Genomic DNA, 12,543 nt, shown 5'->3' with positions numbered 1-12,543 from the left:
AAAGCAAAAAAACACGTGACACTTGTGTAATTACTATATAGTTCAATAGTTAAGCACTGTATAATACCTAGACTTATAGTTGTTTCTTTAATTTGTACTTTGAAGTCTGTATATTATAATATCGTATTATTAATTGTTAATTGTTTATTATTGCCATATTAACGATTATCATTATCATTTATTAATTAATATCTATTTTTCATTTATATTTTTATTGTAAAGTGTAATAGTTTTTTTTTTTTTTATTAGGTACAGCGGATAAAAAAAATAGGTATTTGATATTTTTAAATTTCATAAAATTACAAAAAAAGAAGATTTCTGTTTACAATGTGGATATTCCAAAACAAAATTATCAACTATTAGACGATCCAAAATTTAGATTCGTGTTGCACTCAAATAGAAACCATCCAGGACAAACCCATCGATAAACCCTTTTTCCTGTATCTAGCTCAACATTTGCAAGTAGTTTAGAATTTTAGATACAGATCTTGGAAATTTAGACTTAGGTCTATAGGACCTATATTAAAGGTACCTAAGTAAATAAACTTATTTCTAAAATTATTCTTATGATTAAATTGTATTTCATTGAAATTAATAGAATATAAATACCTAGGTATATAAAGTAGAATATTTTTTTATAAAAATGAATTAGATTATCAACAGTAAGTCTAGAATTACTAGATTTTTAAATGAAAGTTTGTTAATGAAAAATTCATATGATTCATTTTGTAATTTTAACTATATAAAATCATTGTACCTAGGTACTTTATTAATCATTATAAAGTAGTAAAAATAATTATTGATAAATATAGCATTGCTTAACAAATTCTGAATTCTAATATACTAATACTAAAATGATTTGTTGTCTGAAATAATTCTTTTATCAGTAAATTATTTGTAACAAGATTTATAATTATTAATTATTATAATCTTTTTTTATTTTAGGATGTTGTAAATACCTACTTCAATTGACAGTTTAAAGTCTGAAATGGTAATTTCACATAATTCTTTAAAAGACTCAAAAAATGATTTTGATTTTAATGATTTATAAAGTTGTTGAAAAACATATCTATCCAAAATTGTATAAGCTGTTACAAATTTCAGCAACTATTTCAATAATTCAGGCTTCAGTTACATGCAAACATTAATTTTTCTCAATGAGATGTGTTAAAAATTGGTTGAGAAGTAGTATGAGACAAACAAAATTTAGTTATTTATCTATTTAATGTATAGAAAGAGATAGGTATTGCTAATCTAATCTACACTTGGTTCATTGTTGATAATTTTTCAAAAAAGGATAGATGTATTAGTCGTATTACATTAGGTAATATAAAATAATAATATTGTCAATTTATTATGCTTGGATAATTTAAAAAATGATTCTTTGTATTTATCATATAATTATATTAATGATGCAACTTGAATTAATGTTTTTAAACTTTAACATATTTATTTTAATATAAGAAAGTATTTTCTATTCAATACCTATGATTTTGTTTGAAACATCATTGTTATTCATAATTCACAATACTTTTTATTAATAAATAGGTGTATTATTTTTTTAAGCTCTCAATTTATACTAATTTCACTCTCTTTTGTATAACTAATATATTTTAAAAAGGTGTTTGGAGGTTATGATATTCTCCTTGAGCTATGTCACTTTATTATATGTTTATTATGAGTATGCAGCTTTTTTTACTGAATTAATACCCAGTTACTAAAAATTGTACTATCTAAACATACCTTAGGTATTTACAAATAATTTAATGTTTTGAATTTTTGCCACATTCCTTTTTAAAAACACTCCTAATCAAGCCACTGTTAAATGTTTATGTAGGGGGAAGTAGAATATTTTTGGATTAAACAAGACTTGTAAACATATTTTTAGCCTCCTCAGATGTTTGACCCTTGTTGCTCCTATGAATATTATTTAAGAATAGAAACAATACTGGTGTTTGCCGTTTGGTAGCATTTTATTTACTAGCTATTAGTTATTGCTTTAATAGTTACAGTTAAAAGGTATGGTATCTGTATAAAACCATAAAAACTAATAAAATATAAAAATTGATATTTATGAGAATAGTTTTTATTGTATTATAAAAATTAAATTAAAATATTATTAAAACAAAAATACTATGAAATTATTATTTCATTATTTTTTTTTTTCATTCTTTTTTCCTTTCTATAAAAGCACGTGCAACATTTTTTTTTTTTGGTTGCAACCTCAAATTTGTAAACCACTAGACTAGAGTACATATACATTTAATATCAAAATGTAACCAAAAAAACAAGATAAATTCATAATATAATAATTAGAATTATAAATTCTACCTTTAAATTATGTTTACAATAAATGAATATCCAAAGATTAATTCTAGATGTATCTACAGAGTAAATACTAAATAAAAATCAAATTAGTCATTTTTTACTGCAAAACCACATACTACAGTCCATAAATCATCTGATTGAAAAAAAAATATCCATGTGGAGCTACTTCCAGTCTACAAAGTAATCACATGCTGTTTAGGGGCAGAATATAGTATAAATACTAAAAAACTAATATTGATATTTTTGTTGTGAGGCTTAATAATTGTATAGTTTTATTAATTTTTATTTAGAAAATATGCTATCTGAACCTCAAGAAATATGTATTTATTTTATTCTATTAATATTCAAAAATGATTTATATTATTTAAAATATAAATACACATCATTGTATAATCAAAATAATACAAAAATAAAATCATCAAGAATACACAAATAAAACACAGGAATTTGAAATTCTAATATTAATTTAATTCAATGTAGGTAATAAAACATAATTAAAATAATAACTTAAAATTTTCTTTTCTTCTTTAAATTTTTTCCTTTAAATTTCTTTTTTCTTTTATTACCACTTTTTTCACTGAAATTTCCTCCAAGAGCTGAAATATCTTCAAAGTGTGTAACTTCTTTCCCTAATTTTCCAAGAGTAATTGATGATAATTGCTTAGCTCTATGTTTATCTTTCTTGGTAACTGGCAACCTAGAAAAAATAATATTTTGTAGGTAGATAAAAAAAACTATAAAAATTATAACAGCCATTGATTTTTTAAGTGTAAATATTAATTTATACCTTGTAAAATAGTCTTCTTCATATTTCTGTCTTTCGTAATCATACTTAGACTGCTTATTTTTCAATCCAACTGTATTGATTTGCACTTCAATTGGTGTATCTGCATATTCCTCTCGTAATTCTTGCATAACTGAACTTTGTAGAGCTCTCTTTTTTGCTCTTTCTAATAATTTTTGTTTTTTAACTGCTCGTGATTCATCACCATCATAAGGTACAGCTGTAACTTTAGGTGCTACATAAACTCCATCCTTAACTTTTTTTGATTTCTTATGACCAGCTTCATCATTATCAGACTCTTCATCTTCTTCTATATTATCTTCTGCATCAGCTAGTTCATCAAGAGTAGCACGGAACCGATCTGGATCATTAGGATCAATGGAACCAGATAATGCTGTTTTAACAAGCTTATCAATTTGATATTTCATTTTAAATTCAAGAGGCCTTATGCGTTCTAGAACAGTTCGTTGTTCAACAAGACGTTCAATCGCTGGATCATTTTTAATAGATTGAAATTTACATTTTTTTAATATAATATAAGTCAAATTATTTATATAACTCAACAATGTATGACACTTTATATCTAATAAGCTTATGCCTTTAGATGCATCAAACTCTTTGCTAATAATTTTATTTGTCGAATCTTTGGCTTCCAAGATCCCAGCTTTGATATCTTTAAGCAATTGTTTAGTTTGTGTAGTAAAATCTGGCTGGATTACTTCTTCTTGAGTTACTTCTTCTTCCATTATTATACTAATTAAATTCTTCTATATAAATATTAATAAAATTTTATATTAGAATACAATCTTATACTACATACTTAATATAATTTAAAAATGTACACAATAAACCAATAATTTCAAATTAAAATATAGTAAACAACTTACTCTTTAAGTCATTTATAATCAAGTCAATAAGCCACTGGCAACTACACAGAATAAAGTATTAAGTATACACGTATTAACAATACTAACTATTATAAGCAGTTAATCAGTAAGCACGTGTTTGAATACACATTATCACAAGTTACTACATAGTTAGCCTATCAGTATAAATGTAATCATTTATCAACAAAATATTTTCTTCCGTGATTTTCACCACTAGATAGCAGGCTAAGCAGCGGCACACAGGATTAAAGATTTTCTAAACTCTTAACTTCCAAGTTATTTGAGTGTTGTACAATGTACAGGCGTATAGCTGCACGAATTGGGGAGGTTTTCTTTGTATGGTATATAAATTACAGATATATACTATGAAATATATATTAATAATATTTATATGTTATACCTATACGGGCTATATTTACTTTTGAGTGTAAATTATTATTTATGTGTAGTTCAAAATCCAAGTGTTTGATAAGATTAACATGCCTATTTCAGTTGCTAAATGTATCGACTAGACCTTTAAAGTCTACACTCTAGATAAATATGTAATTTGTAACTAATACCATTAATTAAACAGTAATACTTATTTATTTATTCAATGTTGATATGTGTTAAAATATTTTTATATTTGTTCTATCTCAGGCTATTTTTATTAATATCTTGTTTTCACTTATGATATAATAAACATTAATGATTATAATTTATAATACTTTTACAGTTCCGGTTTTCACTACTTGGTTGCTCGTAGCTTGAGGGATACTTAAGTCAAATGTGAAAATAATTTCATTAAAATTTAAATCTACTAAACTATTATAGTAGTTTATTTTTACTAGTTTTAGTTATCTCCCATAGAAGCTCTGCATACACTAAATACTTCATTAGTGTTATTGTTACTTAAAAAACCATAATAGGGACTCTTAATAACCACATTCCCCTCTGATTTCCAAAAATCTCAATACAAACCTATTATAATATCTTAATCGTAGACAATAACAATTAACCAGTAATTAAGTTAATATGCTTCAGCCAATATATACTTTAAATTTTGACTGTGAAAAATTGATTATCAAATGTAATGAACATAAATTATATTAAATAATATCAAAATACTTCAGAAAATTTAATTATAAGTCTAGATCATTAAATTACATACATTATAAATAATTAATGTAAAAATAATAATCTTTGTTAATATTAATTATTCTTATAAAATAATCATTTATTTTATCATAATGGACTCTGTTCCCACAAAAATTCTTTTTTGTATTTTTCACCAGCATCACAACTTTCAGGACAAGTATAGACGGCTAAAATACCGAAGTTGAATGATTCCTTGGTTGAAGATTCTGGTAATTTTAAATAGTACAAAATTTGTGGCATTATCTAAAAATATTATAAAATAATAATTTAAAACTTTATAAGGTAATTTAGTTTAAATTTAACATACTTGAAACTCAAAACTTCTTTGTTTACCACAATATTGGCAAGATGGAATATCATTAATCTCAGGAATGCGTTTAGTGCAGATCCACAATGGTGACTCTAAGCGATTGTACCTACAATGTTTTTATTGAATAATTCAAATTAATATTTTTAGATATAACATACCTAATAATTTGTTCAGGAACTGAGGATATTGATTTTTTAAACTTTTCAAAATACTCATCATCTTTGTCACCACCATAAGCCATTTCTAACAAAGCTTCATCTAAACCATCCATATCTATACGAAACATATCATAAATTAAGAAATAATATGCCAGAAAATAATTTAAATATATAATACCTTGAAGAGATCCTTTTGGAATATGAGCGGCTTCATCACTATTTTCACTACAGTCACTTTCATCATCCTCACTATTCAATGATGCATTTTCTGAACTTTCATCAGACTCTTCATTAATAATATATTCTGGTAAAACTACAATGAATCTAATGGTAAAGATATCATAATATAATAATGTTAAGATGAAAAAAGTAAATCAATAAATATTCAATACATTACTTGTCTTTCAATTCTCTGTTTAAATCAATATTTTTATGGTGTAAACTGCAATAGACATTTTCAAATTCCATACTTGACTTGCATCCACATACCTTAAAATTAAATAAACATTTCAAATAACACAAAAAAAATACTTTTCTTAAACCAATTTTTTAATCAAATCAAAAACATAAATAGATAGATAAAATAAATTATGACACTTGAGACACAACATGAATACTTACTTTACATAATTGTATTCCCCACATTGCAGGTGTAATATCTGAATCATCAGGTTCAGCTGGTTCATCTGAATAGTATTCATTTGTTTTACGAAGCTGTGACCTGAAGACGGAAAATGTTCTTCCATCTTTACATTCATTGCAATAAAACACGTACAAAGTTCGATGGAAACAAGAACCACGGAATTTAGGTTCATCAATTGGTGCATATAACTGACACAAAAAAACTAGAGGAATATTACACTTCAAACAGGCCAGCTCACTTGCTTCTGGAATATGTTTTAAATCTAACCAGGCTGGTTTTCCGCCCACTTTGGATGGGAAAAAACGACTAGTAAGACTAAAAGACTCAGTGATAGAATGTTCATCAATAGTACCCAACATAACAGACATGATTTTCGAAGATGTTACAATAATTTTTGAACTTTAACAATAAAAGTATAGTACTTTTAAATAGTAATTTATTAGTAAGAACTATGAAGTAATTAATCGATGATTATTGGCAAATGACAATTGACAATGCGAATATACTAATTAATAATTAAACATGTGTAGTCAAAAATCAAATTCTTGAAAAAATGATAATAAATAATAATTATAACGTGCGGCTTAGATTAAATTTCTGATAAATATTTTTACTGCGTGTAGATAACATAAGTACACAACCACAGAATATTATTCTGTAACACGACCACAGATATATCTGTGAACACGACTTACTGCACCAAATACCAAAAAAGTCATTATCAGAATTCATGATAAATATTGGTGATATGATAAAGTAACTGGATGATTGGTAAATATTAACATATTATTGGTTTTTTTTTTTTTAAAGTGATTAAGTATTAAATTATTAAAAATCAATATAACAAAATTTAAATATAATATATAATTTTGAAAAATACCAAAATATATAATTCAATATAAATTATACATGATTAATCAACTATCACAAAAAAATAATTTTATTAAAATTACGTTACACTATATAAAGGTACAAACCAAAATTTTTACCTGGTTTTATTAAATAGAAACTGTCCACCTTATTTATTTAAAGTTAAATGTTTGACTAATATTAACATATTTATAATTTAAAAATATAACCTCCAGTAAATAATACTGAGTATTCTTCCTTACATTATTGCTCATAAGTATCATACATTTTAGTATAAAATTAAATTATATTGAGATCACATTATTTTTAAGGCCATATTTAATGTAAAATCCATCATAAAAACAATTTTAGTGAATTTCACCAACTATCTTTTATCTATACTAATTATATTAATTGGTTTGAATTTCTTCACATCCTCCTTTAACTTCTTCCAAACTAAATCCAGTGAAGCTAAAGCATCTTCCTTGCTGTCATGACCCTCTTCACTTTGAATAATTCTTTGTAAATGCTGTTCAGCCAATAACTTCAAACCCCACTTATATGGAGGTCCATATTTATGGGGATATATAATGCTAGTATCTACTACATTGTAATGAACCATTTTTAATGCTTTTAAATCACTTTCTAAACTATGACCAATTAAAATTGAATCTTTATCAAATATCTTCAACAAATCTTGTTGAACGTCAGACAATCTCTTTGTACAATATCTTAATGATTCCTCAGTTATTCCACTGTATTTAGATTTATAATCAAGTATAGTATTAAAAGGTTTCACTTTGGATTCATACACTTCTTCTCCTTCGTGATTGATGACTGTGACTCGAACAATTTCAATACCAAATGTTGTATTAACCATTTCACAATCTAAAGCATAAAAATTGGGTACTTCAGAATTTTTATCAGATTTTTTACTTTTAGTCACAACAAAATTCTCCAAGGCATCTTCATCAAACTTATCAGGCATGTGATAAATACTTGATTCACAACCAGATTCGTGTTGTCGTTTGTAGCAACATAACCAAAATTTTTCATTTTTTGCTCTTTCAAATTTTAACTTGCCTGAATGATAAGTGCATTTGGTTAATGTAACTATAGGCATACCACGCTTATCAACTTCAAACTCACTTCTACAATTCATACACACAAATTTATCACCATTGCGTTTTTTAGAAAGTGGTCGATAGTAATAGGCATTTTTAGAAATAAATACCAACTTATTATCATCTATTAGTGGATAACCATTTTTTTCCAAATCATCTTTTGTTAGAATGTATTTCTTTAATAAATCATATAGACATACACCATGCATGTGTGAAGGGTAATAGGGATTACTTTTAACTTGTAATTGAGGTGATTTATTAGCTTTCATTAAAGATTGAACAATAAGATTTCTATAAATTCCTGATGATTTTGCTTTACTGTGAACTTCTTCTTCAGTTGTATGAGCTTTATTAATTGCTTCTTCAGATGAATAATGATTGCTGAAAGCTGTGTAGAGTTTCTCTAAACAGCTTTGGCGTAAAGGATTTGGCATATTGTTACTAGTTTTAAACGATTTTATTCTCAAATTCAATTTTATATTTGCAGTTATTTCTTTGTTCACTGTACCTGAATTATTTGATGTTTGAGTTTCTGTAGTACTTGGTTCAATTTTTGACTGATGGGCAATACGTGTTTTAGTCTTTAACAATGGTAAACTAGGATCGCTATTTAAATTTTTAGTAGTAATACTTGAGCGACCTTCAATAGCATTATTTTGAATAGATAGTACTCTGTTTGCTACTATTTCATGAAGTGACTTTGTAGTTTTTGGTCTCAAAACTGTTTTCGCATTAATTTGTGCAAATATGCTTGTTGGGGAAATATGAGATATTCGTTTTTTTACTTTAGCTGCTACAACATTACATGATTTCTGCTCACTATCAGAATCGTCTGAACCAAAAAATTCGTTTAAACTTGATTCAATTAATGAAGTTGATGGATCATTTCCTTCATCACTTGAACTGTGGATATCAGATTGTAAAGGATCAAGTTTAACCAACTTTTTCTGTACCTTTTCCATAACTGTTTCCCTTAAAGACTTTGGGCCAGAAGAAATGGTAGATGTATTTATTTTGTTGAGATTAATACTCTCATTACTTTTATCTCTTGAATGTTTTTTTTCACATTTTTTCTCCTTATCTCGGTCTTTTTTATCTTTTTTATGTTCTGAAGATTTATCTCTTTTAGGTTTTTTAGATCTACTTGAAGATTTTTTTGAAGACTCGTGTTTACGTTTTGAAGATGATCTGTGTTCATGGTGATTTTTATCTTCAGTATTATTAGTTTTATCTGAAAGTTTTTCAATAACAGTAGGTATATATTCTGAAATATTGGTATTCTGCTTTGTACTAATATTATAGGTTGTTGAAATTCCTTCAATATAGTTAATTGACTTTGTTTGCTCCTCTTTTCCATTTAATTCATTATTACTTTTAAAATTTTCAAGTTTAAAATCTAAATTTGTATCATTGACACATGAAGGTATATATTCAAGTATAGGACTGTCTATTTTACTCATTTCAGTAGTTGATCCATAAGTAGAATATTTTACACCTAATTCAGAATTCTTTGGCTTAATAGGTTGAGGTATATATTCAATAATTTTAGACTTTACCTTTTGTTTTAATCTTGGTTCTTCAGGCAACTTTGATTTAACCTTTGGTTCATCAGTTATACTGACAACAGGCTTGTTTTTCGATTCAGTGGCAATTTGACATTTTGAATCAGATAAAAAGTCTTGTCTACTATGCTTGAAGTGGCAATATGGTCGATCGCAAAATGATTCCGTGTAATAAGGACATTCAAGAGACTTAAAATATCCTTTAGAAGGCAACATTTTGATAAGAATAATATTAGCAAAAATTTTAAATACTTAAGTCTTAGAGCATTAAAATGCGTTAAATATATAGTTTTATTTAGTGCTTAGTAATAAAATGTTAAACGTATTAGTTAGCAACAGACAGCAAATATCAAGTAAAACAAACTTTAAAACCGTTTCGAACATTAATTATACGGTGTATTGTACATTGTAGTATGAAATAAAAGTAAATCGAATATCAGTTGTCACCAGGTATCGAATAGTAATTTTAAGTTTAAAACAAAAAAGTTTTACATGGATCTCCGAATTGTATGTATAATTAAATTGATCATAGTTTCCATAAAGTATAATTATATTATGTATTATCAATTCCAATTAAAGAATTTGAGATAATAAGATGTATGTTCCGCAAGCAATATTTGATAAGAGAATCAAGGCTTCAGAGGTTCCCAAAATCTATTGATAATTTTCAATATTTAACCACGGTCGTAGTACGCAATATTTAACCACAGTATTTTTATATTCTGTACAGTGTACAGTGTACTATCATTTCATATAATGGTATAATGGTATTTATTATTTATTATATTATTTATATTTTGTCATTTTGATACTTTGATATTTGATAGTAACTACTAACTATTATAGCAGTATTTTTTCAGAAGTAAATAACTTATTATTTATAGACATTTAGATCGTATTTTAACGCTAAGCAAAGCTGCAAAACTTCTATTTTATTAATAATTATTATAATACTTAAAATATAAAATGGAGAATATGATGTTTAATAAAGATCAAGAAATGGAATTGTCTAGTTATAAAGACTTCACACAAGAAGATTTGTTTTTAGCTCCAGAACCAAAAAGATCAAATGACCAACATAATTCTTCTGATCTATTTGGGAAAAAAAAGAAGGATAAAAGTAAAAAACAAATTGAAGCAGAAGAAAGAGAAAAAATGAGGTATATACCATCAAACATTAATATGATGATTTTGTATTACATTGAATGATCATTCTAGAGTTCTTGTATCCAACTTCACCGAAGAACAATTGGATAGATATGAAATGTTCAGAAGATCAGTATTTCCTAAAGCAGCAATTAAACGGGTTAATATTTATTTCATTCGCATTTTATCAATACTATAATTAATAATTATGCAAATATAAATTTATTAAATAATTAAATTCTTAGATCGTTCAAACCATTACTGGAAATTCGGTTTCACAAAATGTTGTAATTGCCATGTCAGGTATTGCAAAAGTTTTCATTGGTGAAATAGTTGAAGAAGGTAATTAAAAACGTTTACTTATAATTGTATAGTCACAGTTCTTAATTGGGTTTTCGTTTTTCATATTAGCTCTTGACATAATGGAAGCTCAAGAAGATTCAGGACCATTACATCCCAAACACTTGAGAGAAGCTGTACGACGGCTTAGAAAAACTGGAGCTATTCCATCTTCCAAAGGTAGAAAACTACCTTTTTATATTTAGATACCTGATACAAATTTTAACTTCATGTAAAATAATTAAAAATAATTTTTCTAACTTAACAACTAAGATAAATTAATGATTGTATATATCTGACTATTTTTATAGTAATTATTTGTAGAGCATATAATTTTGTTAGTAAATAAGAGAAGTTAATCTTTTTATTTATGAAATTTAAAACTTTATTATATTTATATTTAAAAAAAATAATAGATTGAAAGAAAATTTGTTTTCAAGTTTGTGCCTTGTGGAACTCCATATAACATGTAATAGTGTGTAAGTATTACAATGTATAATAAATGAATCAAATATAAATGATTGATAGTCAATGATAAAAGATTGACCCTTTTTTTTATACAGTTAAATTTTTTTAAAGTTGTGTATTATTATTTATGACTGCATAATAATAATAATATATTTTCATTCTTCTATGTTAACTTTTATTTTATTTTATCATTTCTTTTATAATATTCAAATATGTCTATATGAATAGAATAGACATAATGTCCACGGAAACAGGGTACACTTTATAAGTCATTATCAAAAAAATATTTTTAAATTTTGTTACGGGACATTTAACTAGACTAATGGATCATAGATTCCTATGACTTATAATTTTTTTAACTTCAGTATTTCATGCATGGGCAACATAACTTCATTTTTTTTTTTTTTTATTGACAACTCGTATTTTGAATATAATTTTTAAATAGATAAATTGTTCCCAAGTAATTCTGATCTATCGATTTGTATTCTAAACTCAAAATTGGCAAAATTAGAACTGGATTTAATTTAATTTTAAAACAGAATATTAACAATAATAGATTATATTAAACAAATAGTTATGAGATACTATATATAATTAAAAAAATTAACTGAGATAATAAATATAATATTATAATAAACTAAATGAGAATATAATACATTTTTAACCATACCAGTTAAAGTTAACTGAGAGTCTTAAGTCTTTAAAAATGGGAAGGAAAACGTATATTCACCCAAATGATATGTTATTTTGGGTTGTTTACCCTAATGAAAGTTGCCCACTTGAGTAAGTGAATGCTGATTAATTATTA

The 12,543-nt window shown here is 25.6% G+C and overlaps 4 protein-coding genes across 4 annotated transcripts; 1 reads left to right on the top strand and 3 right to left on the bottom strand.

Annotated features, from left to right (window-relative positions):
- Positions 1–2,827: 2,827 nt before the first annotated feature.
- On the bottom strand, positions 2,828–4,111 carry LOC112601077 (neuroguidin). The gene is made up of 3 exons (XM_025348499.1): positions 4,000–4,111; positions 3,116–3,879; positions 2,828–3,025 (listed from the first exon to the last, which is right to left on the bottom strand). The coding sequence occupies exons 2-3, from the start codon at positions 3,856–3,858 to the stop codon at positions 2,836–2,838; spliced, it is 933 nt and encodes a 310-aa protein (XP_025204284.1). The 5' UTR covers positions 3,859–3,879; positions 4,000–4,111; the 3' UTR covers positions 2,828–2,835.
- A 1,084-nt stretch (positions 4,112–5,195) lies between these two features.
- Positions 5,196–7,029, bottom strand: LOC112601073 (programmed cell death protein 2). The gene is made up of 6 exons (XM_025348493.1): positions 6,226–7,029; positions 6,002–6,093; positions 5,783–5,928; positions 5,605–5,719; positions 5,444–5,552; positions 5,196–5,379 (listed from the first exon to the last, which is right to left on the bottom strand). Exons 1-6 carry the CDS (start codon positions 6,613–6,615, stop codon positions 5,224–5,226), a joined length of 1,008 nt encoding a protein of 335 aa, XP_025204278.1. The 5' UTR covers positions 6,616–7,029; the 3' UTR covers positions 5,196–5,223.
- A 178-nt stretch (positions 7,030–7,207) lies between these two features.
- On the bottom strand, positions 7,208–10,532 carry LOC112601063 (RNA exonuclease 1 homolog). The gene has a single exon (XM_025348478.1). It carries the CDS (start codon positions 9,996–9,998, stop codon positions 7,482–7,484), a length of 2,517 nt encoding a protein of 838 aa, XP_025204263.1. The 5' UTR covers positions 9,999–10,532; the 3' UTR covers positions 7,208–7,481.
- A 129-nt stretch (positions 10,533–10,661) lies between these two features.
- Positions 10,662–11,534, top strand: LOC112601064 (transcription initiation factor TFIID subunit 11). The gene is made up of 4 exons (XM_025348479.1): positions 10,662–10,942; positions 11,001–11,088; positions 11,174–11,270; positions 11,340–11,534. Exons 1-4 carry the CDS (start codon positions 10,749–10,751, stop codon positions 11,471–11,473), a joined length of 513 nt encoding a protein of 170 aa, XP_025204264.1. The 5' UTR covers positions 10,662–10,748; the 3' UTR covers positions 11,474–11,534.
- Positions 11,535–12,543: the final 1,009 nt, after the last annotated feature.

Source organism: Melanaphis sacchari, unplaced genomic scaffold, assembly GCF_002803265.2.
Source record: "Melanaphis sacchari strain LSU unplaced genomic scaffold, SCAv2.0 Contig74_pilon_pilon, whole genome shotgun sequence".
In the NCBI taxonomy this organism is placed as follows: domain Eukaryota; kingdom Metazoa; phylum Arthropoda; class Insecta; order Hemiptera; family Aphididae; genus Melanaphis; species Melanaphis sacchari.
This window is presented reverse-complemented; position numbering and strand designations above follow the sequence as displayed.

What these genes read in the sequence shown, in the direction of transcription:
- LOC112601077 (XM_025348499.1), bottom strand. Translation starts at nt 3,858, where the DNA reads ATGGAAGAAGAAGTAACTCAAGAAGAAGTAATCCAGCCAGATTTTACT. An exon ending in GAAGAAGACTATTTTACAAG is followed by an intron (nt 3,026 to 3,115) that starts GTATAAATTAAT and finishes TATTTTTTCTAG; the next exon opens with GTTGCCAGTTACCAAGAAAG.
- LOC112601073 (XM_025348493.1), bottom strand. Translation starts at nt 6,615, where the DNA reads ATGTCTGTTATGTTGGGTACTATTGATGAACATTCTATCACTGAGTCT. An exon ending in GGGGAATACAATTATGTAAA is followed by an intron (nt 6,094 to 6,225) that starts GTAAGTATTCAT and finishes TTTAATTTTAAG; the next exon opens with GTATGTGGATGCAAGTCAAG. An exon ending in GTTCCTGAACAAATTATTAG is followed by an intron (nt 5,553 to 5,604) that starts GTATGTTATATC and finishes AAAACATTGTAG; the next exon opens with GTACAATCGCTTAGAGTCAC.
- LOC112601063 (XM_025348478.1), bottom strand. Translation starts at nt 9,998, where the DNA reads ATGTTGCCTTCTAAAGGATATTTTAAGTCTCTTGAATGTCCTTATTAC.
- LOC112601064 (XM_025348479.1), top strand. Translation starts at nt 10,749, where the DNA reads ATGGAGAATATGATGTTTAATAAAGATCAAGAAATGGAATTGTCTAGT. An exon ending in CTAAAGCAGCAATTAAACGG is followed by an intron (nt 11,089 to 11,173) that starts GTTAATATTTAT and finishes TTAAATTCTTAG; the next exon opens with ATCGTTCAAACCATTACTGG. An exon ending in TGGTGAAATAGTTGAAGAAG is followed by an intron (nt 11,271 to 11,339) that starts GTAATTAAAAAC and finishes TTTTCATATTAG; the next exon opens with CTCTTGACATAATGGAAGCT.